This window comes from Oryzias latipes, chromosome 16, assembly GCF_053564925.1.
Source record: "Oryzias latipes strain Hd-rR chromosome 16, Olatipes_Hd-rR_3.1".
Classification (NCBI taxonomy): domain Eukaryota; kingdom Metazoa; phylum Chordata; class Actinopteri; order Beloniformes; family Adrianichthyidae; genus Oryzias; species Oryzias latipes.
The window spans coordinates 2,125,629-2,144,902 of NC_136252.1; the positions used below are offsets into that span (position 1 = coordinate 2,125,629).

A 19,274-nucleotide genomic window follows, 5' to 3' on the forward strand; every position below is an offset into this window, starting at 1 on the left:
AGCTCCTCTAGCCTATATATCTCATTGGCTGTTTATGTGTACAGTGATCCCTTGCTATAACACGGTTTACTTTTCACGGTTTCGCTACTTCACGGATTTGCAGCGTGCATTGTGTTCTGCATTCTGATTGGCTAAAAAGTCACTCAGCTTCTTCTCTACCTGTGCGTCAATAACGTTGCAGTTTAATATGTACACGTACGTAAAACAGCTTGCCAAATTTACATTATGTACGTGCAAATTCTCTTGATGTTGGCATGTCGGTGTATAAGGATGTTTTTGATGTTTTTGGGAAGAAGAAAAAAGAGCGACAACAACTGCCGATCACTATGTTCTTCTTCCCCCGAACAAACACACCTGCAGCTGCACCGCGGGCTGCAAAAGAAAAAAACACTGCAGAGTAAAGTCAGGATGCAGCGGCTTAGTCTGGACTTAGAGCAGTTAAATACACCTATTTGTCCCACTGTACTTTTTTAAATCATTATTTTATAATGACAATTCTTCGGGTCGCGGTGGGCGGGGCTAATCTCCGCGATTTGAAGCCTTCTGTTCACATTGATGATTAAAATTATTATTTGACAGTACAGAACAGAAGTTATTTGTAGAAAAAAACGTTTCTAAGGTACTTTTATTGGTGAAACAAATGCTTGAGCCTGTAAAATGGTTTGTTCTGTCTTTTCAATGTATAATAGAGTATTTAAATGTATAATAATTGTTAAAAGATATAGAGGTTTCTACTTCACGGTTTTTGCCTATCACGGGTTCTTTCTGGAACGTAACCCCCGCGAAAAACAAGGGTTTACTGTATACGCTAACACAGTTAACGTGTAGCTGTGTTGGACTGTGTTTATTTTGTGTACCTGTTAGTAACAACGTTGGGATATAGCGTTGTCACAGTAACGTTTGTTTCAGTGGTATCAGTCGTTTTCTTAAGTGTTGCAAACAAGGTCAGGAGTTACAGGTATCGTAAATATGGTAATGCAGCTAACGCTGCTAATGTGGCTAACGTCTAGTGTGTTACAAGTTCTAGAGTCATTGTGAGCACAGCCAATAAAGTCTGACTAACTGACACACTTATCTATGACTCTTTGTCTCGCTTAATGCGCTCTATAATCCGGTGCACCCCACAGTGCAGAATAGGGCTGCAGCTATCGATTCTTTTTGTAATCGATTAACCTAGTACTTAATCGATCGATTAATCGAGTAATCGGATAAAACGATTCGTGTGCGTTTTTGAACGACCAAAACAAATAATGCATAACAAAAATGATGTGGTTGTAAAATGAACATTCATTTGATTTTAAAGATCCGTTCTGATGCAAATGTTACTTTTAGTGTTTTTAAGTTGGTCTTGAGAAGTGGCGGAGCTAGAACATTTTGGGGGGGGGGCAGAAGACTTTGAAAGGGTGGCACAACACCAAAGTGGAAGGCCATTAAAAATAAAAGAATCAGAAAAACATATTTGATCATTATCATCGTTTATATTCCGTGTAAACATAATGCTTTTGTTATTTTTACAATGCTTAAGAAGCCTCGCGGTCCGCCGAAAGACGAGCTACCGCCTGTCCCAGCCCCTGCCTCCCGGCGGCCCCTCGATGCTCTTAGCTGAGTGTCCCGCGGGGTCCGAAGCGTTTACTTTGAAAAAATTAGAATGTTCAAAGCAGGCCCGGTCGCCTGAATACCGCAGCTAGGGGCTCTCGCCGCACGCTGAGGCGGCCCACGCTGAGGCGGCCCGCGCTGGTCGCCGCGGAGGGGGGCGGAGCGGCTGACACCGCCACTCGCTCGATGCTGGCGGCACGCGCGGGTCCCGCGCCTATGGCGTCGGGGTTCCAGTGGTCACGCAGATGTCTTCTGTTCAGATGCTGAATCATGGAAGATGTGCTGTTGTGGTATGCCAGCTCTATTTTGCAGTAGAGACACTGCACCTTGTTGTCTTCTTTATTAAGTGTGTAATGATCCCACACTTTAGACAATTTCTGCCGTTTATTTATAGATCTATTCTCCGCCATCGCGCCAACTAAATTCAAAAGGTCCGTGTGAATAAACGGTCCGTGTGACACAATCAAATCCCTGCGCCGCACGTATAGTGCGCGTCATAGGAATGTAACGAGGCTTCGAGGCAGAGTTTTTGCCTCGAGGAATTTTTGTAATCGAGTAACTCGAGGAATCGTTTCAGCCCTAGTGCAGAACGTACAGTGGTGACATTTTGTTGTGAGTTGTTATGATTTTTTTTTCCCTTTTTTAGATAATATTTCTGTTTTTGTGACATTCTGTCCCACTTTTTTATTTCATACATATTCAAGATAATAAAAATACTTTTTTTTTTAATGTATTTCACTTTTCTACCTACCGAGAGAAACTGAAAAAGGAAAATGGTCAGAACTGGGCTCCATTTCTGTCAAAGGCATCTGAACCCAGTAATAAACCGGCACATTCATCGAGAGCAGAGGACCCCTGAGACCTGACATGATGTATTGCTTATTGTGTAGGACTCAAACAGTCATCCATCTGCAGTCAGCCATTCTGCTTGCATCAGGCCCTTTCTGTTCATTATTATATCAGTTTACACAATTTCTTGCAAATGGCTCCGCCCAGAAGTGGTGCCTCCATATCAATTACTGACCAACAGTTGTGCACGACAAGAGTTATTACATTAGCGATGCTGGAAGGAGTTGCACCTTGGAGAAGGTGTGTTGAACATATGTCAGCACTACCTACACAAGCCTCAGAAAGTCAAGTGGAATTCAGATCAATGACAACCTAACAGACGTTGATGACACTCGGAGGCCCTCCTGCCACATGTCCTCTTCAGAGAAAACACCAAAATAATTCAATCTCATGGCAGAGGATCAATGCTGCCTCCTCTCATCATGCATTATTCCTGTTTATCATTATCCACCTCCAACCACACAGACAATGCAAGCTCTGTACTCAATTTAATAAAATCCTAAATTCATGAATACACAAAAGAATTGATCAAACCTCTATGGTTTTATATGGCAACAGATCTCCAGTACAATACTCTGAAGTTTGAAAGTGTGACCATCTATGAATTCCTTCAGTTGCAAGAATCTCTGTAAATCCTTCAATCTGCAACAGGTTCTGCTCAGTGGGCCCTCTGAAGACCGGGGCGGCAGTGGCTCAGGCGGTTGAGCAGGTCGTCCAATGATCGAAGGGTCGATGGTTCCCAGCCAACTGTCTTTGTGTCCTTGGGCAAGACGCTTCACCCTCCCTGCCTCCAGTGCAGCTCCACTGGTGTGTGAATGTGTATGAATGATCCCGGTGATGGTCACAGGGGCCGCAGGCGCGAACTGGCAGCCACGCCTCTGTCAGTCTGCCCCAGGGCAGCTGTGGCTACAACTGTAGTTACATGAATGAAGAGTGAATCAATAATGGACAGACTGCGCTCTGAGCGTCTGGAGAAGTGCAGATAAATCTAATCCATTATTATTATTATTATTAAGAATGAGCGCAGACTTCACTGCAGTAACCCCTGTTCTTTTTGAAAAGCAGCCGATACCGATAAAGCCTTAGTCAGATGCACCCACATGAGGGGGTGGACCCATATGTGCGCTGCAGGTTTTAGGGTTGTCCAGGCTCGTGGAGGGTCTAAAAGCGTAGTGGCTGCATCTTAAGAGGAGCCCAGGTATGTTTTGCAGTTTTCTTGAGGCATATGCAGGCAACTCAATGGACATTGTGAAAATGGAGCGTCCTATTTTGGTCCGTATGGTAAGTGTTTTGTGAAGTATTTGTAAGGACATTGTGAGTTGCACCCACTTATGACTTACAGGTGATGCTGTCGTACAGTGCCCTTAAGTCTCACTGTAGTTGTTAATGATACTGGCCCCTCAGTCCCTGCATGCAAATGCTGCAGGCATGAGGGAGGAAGGAGATAAGGGTGAGTGCCCATAGGACACCGACATAAACCTCATTCTAATGGTCGAATATCCTAAATTCTAACAGTTATGCTGCATGGATGGAGCACCCACTTATCTTGTGAACAGCACTAACAAACCCAGTGCCCAGGGTTTAGGGGGTTGGAAAAAATGACAATTACCCTTAACAATTACTTACTCTGATGTGTTTTCTAAGAATTTCCTATGACCTGTTGCCCACAGCATGTCTGTAGAAAAAAATATGCAGGAATATCATTGTTCTACAGCCTCACCAAGCGGTAAACGACTTTGATATTTTGGGCCCAAGTCAGTCATTGTCAGTGAGACTTCAGTGAGTACAGCTTTCTCATCTCACAGCACGATGGATTCAGTCGTGTGAAGGCCTGCTTCTGAGGGGAATCTTAATCAAAAAGAGAAAAAATGGAAGGGACAGTAATACGAGCATAAAGTCACAATTAAACGACCAAAAATCACTGATAAAGAAATCCAAGGATTTAAGAATTAAGATGACATAGAGTTTGTTATAGGATTAATTTCATTGTATACTGGAGCCATAGCACCGTTATCTTTCAGGAAAATGTATGCACAAACCACAATTATTCATTTCTCCTCCATGAACAATTTTCAAACATTTGGCACTTGTGTGTGTAAAAGAGAAACCAAACTACTAAATCCAACCTGCTTTAACTTTCAAAGTGCATGAAATGACCACACGGTTTCTACATATAACCCAAAAATGTCCTTAAAAATGTGCGTAACAACACGTGATCGCAAGAGTTTTGAACATAGAAACCCGTTTCCATATACTTTTCATTGGAAGTGGTGACTTGAACGTCCGTTACCGAGGCCAGTCTTCAGAGGCCCGGTCTTCAGAGGGCCCGCTGAGCAGAACCTGTTGCAACGCAGCAAAAATCACCTCCATGAAAAGCCTTATTTAGCTTTCAAATAATGATTCTCATATAAAATCTTTCTTCTTTTACAAAGCAGATTATTGCCACCACAAGTTTCCTTTTGAGCACTAGACATTGAAACAAAATGCACATATTAACAAAGAACATGTGAAGGGGTTTTATTTAGGGTTTTTGTATTTATTTTTCAACAATTAATTCCAAGTATATCCACATCACTGATGTCCAGCAAACATTCGATTCGATTCGATTTACAAATAGAAGCTGATTGTTGATTTACTAAGAAAACGGATATTTGAAAAAATAAAACTAAATACCAGCTCAGCCTTGATGACATGTTAAGTTGCACTACGCAAGAAGACTTTTAATCAAGCAATTTTAAATCCATGTAGTTCTGAAATGTCATCATTTGTGTGCAAATCCCCACAAGCATCTCAGCTATGGCAAAAGGAATGAGAGTTTTAGCTCGTGAACAAATATTTTTCCTGTTTTGCTATTTTACTCTTTTCATTTAATAGAATGTGTTCTGATCTACATGCAAATATGAATAAAAAAACTTCACAAAAAGCTTATTTGCAACTTTCAGATCATCAGAAAAAATGAATGTGCGATAAAAAGAAAAAGAAATCTAACTTGAAATATTTAGAGGAACAAGTTCAAAGAGAAACGTCTTTGAAGTTAAATCCATTTCTGATTCTTGAATACGAACATTGGTAATCAATTGCTATTAGAAAAAAGTGGCTAAAATGGAATTAATTTAACCAAATTCAGTTTTAAAATTTCCCTTTGATGCCAGCTTTGTGTTATTTTTTCTTCCTTTAAGAAAATGGTAGATGTGGATTCATCCTAAAACTGTATGTGGATCACAATGGAATAGGGATTTAAATAAAAAACAGAAAGCCTAAAACAAATAAATATGTGCACTCTGTCTTGGCAGTGACTCATAGGGAAACACTCCAGCTATTGAAACTTTGCTTTCATTGGATTACAAAGCAGAGTACAGTTAAAGTGCATAAAAGTTGTGTTTGAAAAGTATCACTGAAAGCTTTTCTAGAAAGCTTGCCTACTAAACCTTTGAGTTTTGAGGTATCGACAAAATTGAGGTAAAACCTGCTTTAACTCCTTCATGCCTTACTTTTGTCCAATCATATGAAAAAGATTCTCTTCAAGTGGCTTGATAGCTCAGTTGGCTGGGTGACTGTCATGCAGGTAACATGGGAGTGTTTCCCAGGATAAGCAATGGGCCAAAATCTAGCCTTGGTTCTTAGGCAAGACCCTTTGCCTCTCTGGGTTTCCCTGTGCCCTGACAAAAAAAAAGGGGTTGTTCTTTAATGATTTTTCCGTTCAAGGTGATTCTAAGTGGAGTTCTAAATTTAATGCTGAGAATTACCAACAGGTAGCAAGAAGGGGTTCATTAAGATTCTTTTTGATGTGATTTTTTACTTTTTTGGTGCATTCACACCTGTACATCTGATTCCAACCTGCGTTTGCTTCCTCAGATAGTTTTGGCAGGTGTGACCGCTCCAATGAACTCCAGTGGAAACCTTCACAAAGGTCTGAGTTTGCCTGGAAGCAGAGATGGGGACTTGGACCTGAGACTCTGACTTGAGTATCAATCAGTGCCGAGTATCAAATAGTCCGCATCGCGCCGCACCACCGCTGCAGTCAAGATTTTGCGATATAAAGCGATATATTCATGCTGATCTTTCCGATGTGTTGAATAAAGCATCAGTTCAAAAAGAAAGTTCTCCTCTTACCACTTGTTTTTGTCCAACCGATGAAGCTAAAGGTTGCTTTAAAGAAGCCGACACAGTGATACAAAACATTTAAGCTAGGTGACCGGAACTACTTTTTTCAACGTGCGGTTATCCTGTGGTATATAACTATAACAGTTTGCTTTTCCCACTGCTTTTGCTGGCAGATGGGGACAAATATTTGGTTAAACTTAGTATTTTTTAAGGGTCAAGTCCTTTTCCAGACATTTTTCAGGATGGATTTCCCACATGGTCCTGAGTAACAAACCATGCGGCGCATCAGGTTACATTTTAGAGAGCTGGATGATGGCAGTTTTATGAGGAGTCAAAGGGTCTGTCAACTCTCTGGTTGGTTCATGGAAACAAAAGCAAAAACGATAGTTGTAATCACATCAAATAAGATATTTGTGTAAATAAGCAATAATTAACTAATTAAAACAAAAAAAACACTTTGTCCAACTAAGTAATTGTGGAAAAGTTGAACTAAAACTGCAAACTTGGAGGTGTCAACTCCCTACGATCTGATCTTCATCACCCCTCTTGCCTGGGGAGGGTTACCCCCAGCTGAGGTAGTTCACCAAGACAGTCAACTTGGAGCTCCCTGAGCATCAATTAGGTTGTTAAACCTGCAACCTTACACATAAAAGCCCCGCAGCTCTCCCTCTAAAGCGACACTAATTAGATGGAGGCTGCAGCCAAAGGAGGCTGCATTACCATACCTCCGCCGTCACCTGGGAGCCAGCGTGTGGGCAAGGAAACAACACAGAACAAAAGAAGTGGACTCCAGCTAGACTACAGACTTCAAAGACTGGCAACATGTCCATCATTCCCATGTGTCTCTATTATTCACAGTAATGATTCCTCCTCACTGTGTTGAGCTGATGCTCACTTCCCTGAACAACAATCCAATTAATTTGTCATGTCTTTAAAGTTTCTTCGAGGTGACGGACTTTATGTTCTTCAGATACCCTATGAGGAAACTGTGCTTCAGTTATCAATTATTAAGATTGCCTTTTCCACAAGGTAATGACTCATTTGTGGTCATCCCAGTGGGTCAAGAGTTTCCTTTTCGGGAAACAGAAACTTTTCAGTCCCAATTTCAATCTCTGAATTAAAGTGTTTGAGCTGGAACTTAAAACTTCTGTAAAAATGCTTTAAAGACCCACTTTAACAAAAATATGTATATGCATTATTCATTGTGGCATTTTTCTCATAATGGAGGACATATAAGAAGAAGATTAAGCTCTAAATTGCATTTCCCGGTATTTCTTCATTTAAATCGTTGTGATTTAGGAGCAATAGAGAAATGGGGTTTAGAAAATATGCTGGGTGGGCCACAACCTCCCTGCTACGCTCCATTCTGATGCATCCACTTGAAGACGATTAGATCCATATCCGTCTTAGTTTGAGCTGGAATCGGGATCAAAACTGTACAACTAGCTCCAATATTGCTGCCATTTTTGATGCTTATAGCTATGTTGTGTTAGAGTGTGAGGGGCTGTAAGCTAGCAGTACAGAGTGTAAAAAGATGGGTGAGATTGCTCTTTGGCAACAGTCCCCCCCCACAACTCAGAGGTGACTTTCTACAGAAACTATGTACTAAAAAACAACACAGTTTTTTTTATTTAGCCTAAAAACAGCAGAATCCTAAATAAAAGACTACTGGGAATGCTTTTACAATCGTCTTTTTACAAAAGAACTTCTGTTTTTTACAAATTCAAGATGAATTAGTAAGCCTGAACAGACACGGCAGACCTTCACCTTCATTAATCACAGGTTCAGCAATAATTCATCCCTTTTTATTGTAAAGAAAATAAGTTATTCTAGACTTTTTTCATTAGGGTTTACTCAACCATCACCTCTTCACATCCTTAGTGAGCGAAATGTGTAAAAAACGCTGCAACGATTCATCAAGAAACTGCTCCTCCTGAAGAGGTGAGCCAGATCTGGCTCTCTGAAAAACAGATCCATCAGCGTTTGGCCTGTGGCACAGACATGTGATAGGACTGAGCCATTGATCATTTTGATATTGCGCCTGCAAACTGCAAGTGCTGCACAGTTCTGGTTGGAACATACATTGATTTAGTCTTCAAGTGAAAGTGTATGCAAGCAGCTTCTGATTTCAACATCCATAACAGGAAGGCAGATGTGTACATATGATGTAAAGCATATAAAAGCTAAGGCTGGACAGATATAACCATTGTTTTATTGCAATGGAAGATTACATATGTGGGGACCATCCATTAAATGCAACACACTGGGAAGATGTTGGATGCAGCAAATGTGTTCCAGACACTTCAGTCCCATAATTAAAGAAGCAGTTTTTGACTTTAGGTTTAGAATATGTAAGAAAATGTAGAAAACAGGAATTACATTTACAGCATCTGTGCATGCAGACTCCCAGAGGGGGTAGGTGGAGGCAGGTACTTTAATTAGGTATTAAATCAGCTGAGCAGCTCTGATAATAACACCTCTCCCACCACGAACGCTTGTGTCTCCTTGCTTGGCCTCATCCCGTGGAGACACAAATGAATCTCAGGTCACTGTCAGTGCCTCACACAGTAAACTATATGTGGTCCCAGTGAGTGGATGAGGCCAGCCAGGGGTGAGAGGTGACAGATGGTACAGACCATAATGAAACTGCCCAGGGGACAGCAGCGGGAGAATGCCGGAGGTATGGACGGAGGCCGGCATGTGTGTTTATCAGAATCAGCTTTGCTAAGGTCATTACAGAGAGTGTGCTGCTGCAGTACGCACATACTGCAGCAGCCATGATTCATACAGGAATTAACTCTTTTGAGGTCCTGGAGCATGCATGATTAACTTTGTCTGACCCAGTAGTTTGTGTGTGTGTGTGTGCGTGTGTGTGTGTGTGTGTGTGTGTGTGGGTGTGTGTGTGTGTGTGTGTGTGTGTGTGTGTGTGTGTGTGTGTGTGTGTGTGTGTGTGTGTGTGTGTGTGTGTGTGTGTGTGTGTGTGGGTGTGTGGGTGTGTGGGTGTGCGTGTGTGTGTGTTAAAGCTCTCAAGTATGGACTGCATTGTTATTCAATACTCTGTAGTGAGAGATAGAAACGGATTGTGCAACAGGATACGTGCTGACAGGTGATGTAACTAAACAAAAAGAACTTTGAAAGGTCAGCCTCTGTTTCATGGAGCAACAAAAAAAACACCTAAACTGAACCCTGTAACTGCCTGCTCCACCAAATGGTAGATCACATTCTGAAAACATGTTTCCAAAAATATTGATAGTGCCGATTACCGTATTTCTCGGTATAAGCCGCATCTTTGTTGACCTATACTCTGGAAAATATGCTGCTGACCAAAGGCAAGAAGCAATAAAAACAATGTTTGAATTGATTTTGTTCTTTGGTTGGGATAATAAAAAATTAAGGGTTGAAATTAAGATTGCAACACCTAACAAGAAATTAAGATTGTATTTTGGGGAAGACTTTCAAACCTTTTACTCTGACTGACTGACTGACTGACTGACTGACTGACTGACTGACTGACTGACTGACTGACTGACTGACTGACTGACTGACTGACTGACTGACTGACTGACTGACTGACTGACTGACTGACTGATTGATTGATGTGTTTAAGTACTTTGGCGGGTCCAACATTTTTAAAAAATCACTAAAGCCTTTTAGGATAGTCACAGATTTGCCACAGCTGTCTTGAAAACATCTCAAACTATTCTCGGTTTAGTTTCTGTGGAAAAGAGAGTAACAAAAGAGACTACCGGTACACAGAACTGGATTAAAAACTAGAGCATCACTGCCAAAATACTGAACTGATTCCATGTCAATTTACAATTTCACTCTACATTTATTCATTTACAACTTAAGACTATTTGTTTACATATCAATACTTTTTTTAATTTCTCTCATAAAATGCTTGGGTTATTTCATCGACACAATTTGTGGGTCATTCAATGTTGGGATCTATTTTTTGTTTACCTTTTGAAGTAATACTGATTTTGGGGGATATATGGGTTTTATTTTAATCCAATGTATGTACTTCCTGAATTATCTTTTCTATGAGTTAAAATTAATCTTGAAAAAAGTTAGACCCCTTTTAACCTTGGGGTTGGGTTAAAAAAAACATATCTTGGGTTATTTTTAACTATGGAGTTTTTAGTGTTTCTGATCTAAAACCAATTTAAAAAAACTATTTTCAAGTATACAGAGATTTAAGCTAAACAAGGAAAAAACACTGATGAAAAATAACTATTAAAAAACCAAACAGAAAAGCAGCTTGTGCCACAAAAACTAAGAAAATCAGTTTGATGATTTTTTAGTCATTATTTTTAAATTTGTTCTATTAAAATATTTCAAACTAAATTGAAATCATAAAAAGTATCAGACACTTAATACAAGTGAAGTTATACGGTAAATGATGCACAAAACACTTACTGAGTTTTAACCTATTTTCTCCCAGTTTGTGCAGCGTTCCCACACAAGAACTGTTCAGTTCTCATCCACATGAAAATTGTCTCCTGTTCATTTTGTTCAATCAATCAATCAAACTTTATTCAATTTGTTCAATGGTTTCTCAGGAAACTTTTCTTCAAAAACCACATCACACATTTTTTAAATATTTGTCAAAGCTAGAGAATCAACTAAGTAAAAACTTCAAATCCCGGCCTGGTCCTTTCTGTGTGGAGTTTGCATGTTGTTGCTGTGCATGCAGGGGTTCCTCCAGGCACTCTGGCTTCCTCCCACAGTCCAAAAAGTGCCACAGGTTAATTGGTGACTCTAAATTGCCCCTATGTGTGTTAGTCTTTGTGTAAGTGTGTGGCTTTGATACAGCCTGGTAAACTGTTCAGGGTTTACCCCACTTTAAACCAACAGTAGGTCGTCATTTTTTCGTGATACAGAGGCCAGCATGCTGGAGCCACACAACGTCAGTGAGGAGAGATTGGTCTGAGTATTCGTTTCTATGATAATCACTCTCATCAACCAGGAGTAGCTTGTTGGAAATCCACACCTCTACCATTTAAAAGCAAGCTTGGGAGAATTTGTCAATGAAAGATTTTGAGCGCTTGGCGCAGGGGCCAGCAGGAACCACATAGTGTTATTGAGGGATCTAATTGGTGGGTTTATGTAAAGGTTAATGGCCAACAAAGTGTGCATTATCAGAAATTAACGCTCGCCATGGAGGCCTGAACCATCTGACGTTATGTGCATTCATTTCTGATTTCTGATTTGAAATTTCTGATTCGTCTGCCATTCTCCCGCTTATACCATGGTCACTTACAAACGAAAGAAATATTCTGTCAGTTTTTAGTACTTTATTCTTGTTATTTTTCGGTTTGGATTGCTTTTTCACAAAAAGCTGACTATTTGTCACGTGGAGCGGCGCGTTGTCACAGTAACATGACAACGTGCTGAGCCGGCACCGACCTTGAGTGCAGCAGCAAAGGAAAGCGATATATAAATAAATTAGAAAAGTAAAGCATCAGTTCAGACAGTGACGTGCAGTCAGGAGAGGCAGGTGAGGCTGTGCCTCACCTGTTATTATGGGAAGAAAAGAGAAAAAATAAATTCAATTATTATATTTAATCAGTAATTTGTGCTTTGCAGTCATTTTCCATTTAAATGTACCATTTTTGGGTGTTTTTTCTTTTCAAAATCGCTGAATTTCCGCATTTGCCGTTCAGATACTAAGAAGTGACGTGCGATGAGGCACCAGCCCGCTGAGCCTTACCTTGGATTGCGCAATACCTGTGCACTTAGACGGTACTGCTGTCTCCCTGTATGTCGGTCCAATCACTTGTACTATATGAGTTGAGTTTACATAATTTAGCAGATGTATATGATGTACAGTGTTTGTTTTTATAAATAACTGTATGTGAGGGACGTGTTTCTTGTGCTGAGCGCTAAACGCCGGCAAAAAAGCCGCTGGATGAGGCCAGCAGTTCTCGTGTCTCATGTTAGGGGGCGCCGGTGAGCCCTGAGATTATGACGCTAAAAAACAATAGAATAAGTGATAGCAAGCGGCAAGTCATTTTCTTCAGGAGCGGCATATGGACTTTATTTACAAGTAAAGGTAAGATGATAATAACGTTTGTGCTTTTTTCTATGCTGCAGTTTGTATATGAAAAAAAAAACACGTTGAAATGATATTTTGTTGTCAATTAAATGGTGAATAAGTTACTCAGTATGGTTCATATGTTTGTAAATCTGACGGATGACGTCAGTGCCTCACCAGCCATTAACCTCACCGCACGTCACTGAGTTCAGAGAGAAAGTTCACCTCTTTCCTGCTTGTTTTTATCCAGATGATGAAACAAAAGTTAGTTTTGAAGAAGCCGGCGCAGTGATATAGAACATATAGATTATGTGACCAAACTTCTATTTTAGGCGTGCGGTTAATAATGTGCGTTATCACTTTTTAATGCACACCCAGCAGCCATTGCGAATCGAGTATAAACCAGGATCATGGTATTAAACTTCAAAAACTTGCAATAAAGAAAAAATATGATGAAAGAATAACCAAGAATATCAAGAACATGTTAAAAAAGTCTGTAGCAGATACAATGATTGAGTAATAGCTGTTTATTTCTCCGTCTAGAAGACGAGTTAATTCCTGTTTGGAACTTGAGGTGGGAGGGGTCACTCAGTCTAATTCCATTAAACAGTCAATTACCCCGGGTTCAGCAGGATCAGAAAATGAATGGATGGAGTTTGGCTGGTTAATATGTGTTCTTATTTTAAAATATTACTATTTGACTTGTTGCCATTGCATTACATGTAATATACAAACGGTTTTACCATGCATTATGTAATAAACCATAGTATTCTTTAGGCTGTGATAAAACGTCATGGACAATTTTCTTTGCCTTAACTTATTCATGACCACATGAATGCCTTTTACTCAAACGTGTTATTTAAGGACCCACAATCAGCCTGTGAGTCAGCTTCAAATCTTAAAAGGCTTCAACTATTGTTTAGTTCCCACGGATAAAAAAAAACCTTCTCCAGTCAAACAGAGATTTTTACGCATAAACTGTCCAGGAAGAGTTCACTGTGACGTTAAATGCTAGAACAACACACAGAGGGCGCCTGAAGGTCAGGTTGGCAATCAGGGGGGTCAGGTTCAAAGAGCGATGAATGAGTGCAGGCCCATAATTTCCCACGAGACGAACTGAGCATGTGCAGCTCCTGTTCAGAATATGGTGATGAAAGAAGAATATGAAATAGTTTCACTAAAACAGTTTTATTGTCCAAAATATGGTGCTTCCATTAAACTAGATAAACATGTCCTGAAGCTGCAGCATCCTCCCATAGCGACATGCAAGTTCGATTATTTATATTTTAAGCTGTGAATGTCACAGAGGTGGACTGATTACATATCAAGACTGCAACACGCCTCTCACCCAGGGACATTTCTATTAATAAGACATCTATAGTATCACAGGAAGACAGTGGGTTTTGCTGTGTAAGTGCAAAAGTAGGCAAAGTGCAAATTTAAAAGTGTAAATCTTATTAATTTTAACATTTTTAGGCGAAAAAGAGCTTTACAAAATAATTTAGAAAATAATGCTGTGTTATCCTTTAAGTGCAGCGATCCCAAATCGTTCAGTTTCATATTTATGTGTGAGACCAGCAGGTGTAGGAAGTGATGTAATGTAGTTTTTTCGTCGACTCGTGATGAGGTGACATTAATGTCCAACTTGTTTAGTCCTTAAGCTTAAAGCTTCAGCCAACAGATTAGTGTGATGTGCTGTTTTATGTAATGAAATTGTATTTGGAAGTTTGGGTATGTAATGGGTAATACCCAAAAATATGGGTATATTTGGAATTAATAATGATTTGTATTTGGAAAAGGGAGGAGAAACACCCCACTATCCCACTATCCTGCGGAGGGCCAACAACCAACCCAGGAGAAACTTCTGTGTTACGAAACCGACCAGTTTTTTATGATGGATCCCATTTCATATAATGTTCTGTGTGTAAGTTAGGTTTCAATGTGCGCCGGTGGGTGCAGCATTTAACTACTTCAAATCCTGCATGCTGAACTCATGTAGTAGAAGTTTCTGGCACAGATACAAGGAGATCTCATGTAATATTATTCAGACTGTGGTGTGGAATGCAGGCAGAACAGAGGGAAAAAAAACCTCCAAGATGGACAAAGTCCCAGAAAGCACTTCTGGGCACCTGCTCCTCTGCTCCATGTATGGTGAGGAGCTCCAGAGACTGCTGCTTCAGCTCTGAGAAACAAACAGACACACAGGACTGACTGATGCCAACATAGAGGCTCAGTGAGCGCTGCTTTCATACAAGGAGCATACTTGGTAAGGCCATGGATGAATAGGGTTTTTTTACCCCCTACGGCAAACCCTATATAAAACAGTATAATGAATACTGCAGAGGATCCTTGAATTTAAATGCAAATGATTTTGGTTAAAAAAAGGAAAAATGATGAGAAACTAGGAGCGCTTGACAAGCAAAAACATTCTTCCCTACAAGGTCATCCTCCTGCATGGACGTCTCATTCATTAAAACAGCAAGAGAGCCCAAGATGATCAATATCCATCCCATTCAAAAATGAGCCAAGCTGTGATAAAAGTGTGCCATTCTTATTAAGATCTCTGTGCCGTCTTTTTTCGTAAAGATTATTTTATGATTCATGGGAGCGGTAGTCACTAATTTCTCCTGGGAGCCACAAGCTGCTGCTATCTCAGCTGTGTTTACTAATCTTCCCCTGACAACAATTGCTCAGCTCCACACAGCTAATACTGGTCCAATGTAAATATCTCCTAAACTCTTGTTATCCCCCACCTTGGTGTGAAACAGAAGTCAACATTAAAAGTGATTTAGCAGGAAAGTGGAGTAAAGGATCAAACTTTGATCATTTTCATAAACTGTATATCAAGGTTATCCAGCTTGACTTTTGTTTTAACTTTAAAACAGCAGAAAGCTGAGATTTCACTTCAAAGTGACAACAGCGGGTTGAATAATGCAAGTCAAGCAGTGCTGCTCATGCAGAACTGATGGGTGAGCAAAGAGATGAACAAACACGGTGTATCTCCTGGTGCTGAAAGATCAGACTCAGAGGTTTTGCTGCCGCCTCGTCGTGTGCAGACTTGAGCCTCTGCCTCCGTCCACCTGCAGTGGTCCCGGGCCGCTCTAAAGGCCACGGCAGCAGCCCGTTCTAATTAAACCCAAAGGGAAAAGATTTAATCATCCCACCGCCAGCCGTGAATGGTAGTTCAGGAGATCCTCACTGGAATGCTGATGATGTGGAGGTGAAGAAGGTATGGCGTTGAATTAAACGTGGGACTTATCGAACACAGGATTGAATTAGGATAACTGCCTGTAAAGTGTTTCAGCTCAGCGCAAAGCTTCAGAATCCGCTGGAAATAACGGCATAAACAGTTGAAAAGTTACAGAAGTCCAAAGAATGTCAACACAGAGGCTAAGGCTACGGTGCTGAGGGGTTAACAGATTTACAAACATCAAAGTATGACATGGAAAAGTGGGAGTGACTCCAAAATGCTTTAGTGTTGCATGAAAGGATGGATTTGCTTCTTGCTAGCATGTTTTGTAACATAAACTGGTGTGTTCAGTTGGTATTCTCCCAACATTTGTGAGTCTAACCCTAATAATGAATCTTTAATCTACCTGTTGCCCCCACTGCCACCCTCCATCAGGGCTGCTCTTTAGCCCCCATAAGATTCCAGAGAAATCCTTTAACTCTCCCGTTTTTCCTGAGACATAACATGTTCTCCCATGACCACGAAAGGAATATGGCTGGTTAAGAAAAAGGATGGGTGGATGAAATGTCAGGGGATGTCTAGTGCGCCTGCAAAAAGTCATAAGCAGGACTAATCTGATATTTAAAAACATGATTACCCAAAAACCCTGTTTTTATTTATTTTTGAGAACACATGTATGGTATGATGCAAATCTCCTGCAATTCTTAAAAATGCGATTTGTCTGTTATTAGTAGACTTATCAGCAAATGTCAGAACTAATGTGAATTTTACAACACAGTGTTGTTGACTTCCGTGTGTACATCACAAGGAGGAAAAGGTGGTTGTCTTGGAGACTTAAACTCCTGAGGGTTTCACATCTCCCATTGAACGTCAGGTCATGTTTGTAGGGTTTGTTGTCCATGTAAACAGCTTCCCGCTTTTATGAAGTTTGTCAGCTTAAACGCTTTGATCAAATGGAGGAACCTCGACTGTGAGCTTCTAAAAACACAAAGAAGCACAATGCATGAACCGGAACAAATCCGGTTCATTTTTCCCTCCACATTTAATAAAATTCATGCCATTACCAAGCATGCATGTTTTCCCTCTCCTTCCCGTATAATAAACACTTCCATGCATGTTTTTTTCCCATGAGTTTGCACAGTTCTCATTACCATTTTATAGACAGATTGATTGGTCACAGCCGAGGGAAGCCTAATCCCTAATCATATTTCAGGTTTTCAGTAAAAGCACTTCAGCAGGAAGCTCACCGCTGTTTCTGCTGAGAAGCTAAAAACGGAGTCTTCTCTCTGTCAGGTCCCTGTAGATATTTGTTAATGCAGAAATGGAGGAGAGTCTTATGAGTTATGCATGTCTCTCCCATACGGCAAACACCTATAGAGGGGATGATTGCAGGAAAACGCTGGTTTCCATTAGTCCAGTGAGGGTGGTTAGCATCAAATTATCCTCAGGGTGTGCAGGACTGACGCGCCGGACGCCGGTGTGTCATTAAACCTGATGCATAATGGAAACAGGACGGGACTAGTTTGTGCAGTTTCCCTCCTACACTTTGATGTTTATGTATTTATCAGACTGGAAGGCAGTTTTTGAGCCAAACTTGGTTTCTGTCAGATCGTCTCGGTTCACCAGGATTGATGCAGATAAACCAATTAAGAGAGGAGAGAAAGCAGAAAAGTGCCTACCCTTTAGGAGGTCAAAACTGGACAAAGGTGAACTGTAGGTTCGAAACAAGACCCAGTCGAAGTCATCCTCCTCCCCCTGGGTGAAGTCACACAGATTAGGGTCTGAGTCCTCTTCAAACGTGCAGCCAGCAGCTGGAAGAGGGCAAAAAATGGGATTAGATTTCATAGAAATCCAGGAAGTTAAAGGAGTACACAAGATCTAAAACTACTAGATTGGGAACCCATAAGAACCAAGACCCATTCTCCTAAAAAGAAAATGATGTGGGACATACAGAACACATTTCTGATGTTCTTCTGCTACACTAATGGGTTCCTAGGAGCAAATGAACATGTTTATGCCACAGTCTTATACCACTTTTACAGGGTGGTCCTCAACAGATCACTTGATGCAAAAACATATTAAATATTACAATCACAATTAAAAACCAAAACAAATAATAAGAAAACAACATTCCATTTTAGAAATCAAATAAAATGACAAAAAAATCAAATGTAGTCAAATTAAAACATTTCAGAAAACAAAAGTCATTTCTAGGAATTAGAATTAGAATTATAAAAGAAAACACAATAAGAAATTGGAAATGGTGGGTGGAATGGGACACGGTTTGTTTTCTGACGCTGTTCTTTAAACTATGTCTTCAATGTCCGAACAAAATCTTATGATTGGTAGGAAGCATTTCCAGCATCGCTGCACCAAAAAATGCTCTGTTGAAATGATGTCCCATAGTACCTACCTTTTCTGTTCTTTCTTTTGTTTCATTTTTTAACCTTTCATTTTAATTTCTGCAAATTACTTTTATTTTCCAAAGTTTTTTACCAGAAAAGGTGGTTATTATTGAAAGTTGCTGATTGGAGATGATGTTTGAATCAAAGGGTTTTTGTCTTGAAGCGACACTGGAAATGCTCCGTACTAAAACTATTTTTAATATGCAGACACTAAAGGCACATTTGGAGGAAGTCAAACGTCACCATCCAATCAGCCATAATGTCCCATAGTCCACACCTTTCTGCTTTCTTCTTTTGTATCTTTTTTTTTTACATTTCATTAGGATTCCTGGAAATGACTTTTGCTTTTCCAAAAATGTCCTTTTGGCTACGTTCACACTGCAGGCTGAAACGACCCAATTCCGAATTTTTTGCGCCTAAGTGGCCCAATTCCGATCTTTTCATGACAGTCTGAATGACACAGATCCGATCTTTTCAATTGCGACCCAGGCCCCGTGGGTTTGCCATCCTGATCCGAATTGTAGCCGTTCTTTTCAATTGCGACCGCCGTCTGACCGGCCAGGCGACTTGATTCCGACCCGTACGTCATCGACACGCAACAAACGTCATCATTTTGCGTTGAAGTAGGCGGGAACGAGAACGTAAACATCAACCATGGTGGACGATGCTGCTGAGACCAGACAGTGGAAGGGAAGGGAGGTCACGGATTGGATTAATATTTGGGGTGATCGCTCTTTTCAGGCCAAACTCCAGGGCTCTCATCGCAACTGGACGGTTTTTGAAAAAAATTCCAGCTAAATGGAAGAGCGTGGTGTTGAACCTTTCCCGCGATGACTTTTTTTTCTTTCTCCCCTTTCCGACCGTGCTCAAGCGCGGGGACCCAGGCCATCCTCCTCCTCCTCCCTGTTCTGATCCTTAGATTCTCCAGAATGGGTTAATAAAGAGTCCATAGAATTTAATCTGGGGGAAACCTTCTTTTAGTACCGTCATCCTTCCTCCGTAACACACAACATGAATGCGCGCGCGTGCCGCAATACCCCTATTCTCTATCGCGGCACGCGCTTGCTCACACACACGCGGGCGCGCGGCCCCA

General features: G+C 40.7%; 1 protein-coding gene across 4 annotated transcripts in view; it reads right to left on the reverse strand.

Annotated features, from left to right (window-relative positions):
* Positions 1–19,274, reverse strand: part of ptprub (protein tyrosine phosphatase receptor type Ub) — a 318,361-nt gene that overhangs the window by 220,002 nt on the left and 79,085 nt on the right. For all 4 annotated transcript variants that reach the window (XM_078932872.1, XM_078932871.1, XM_078932870.1 and 1 more), the window contains exon 2: positions 17,456–17,587. In XM_078932872.1, the coding sequence (XP_078788998.1) occupies positions 17,456–17,587 (132 nt within the window). The remainder of the gene's footprint in view (positions 1–17,455; positions 17,588–19,274) is intronic.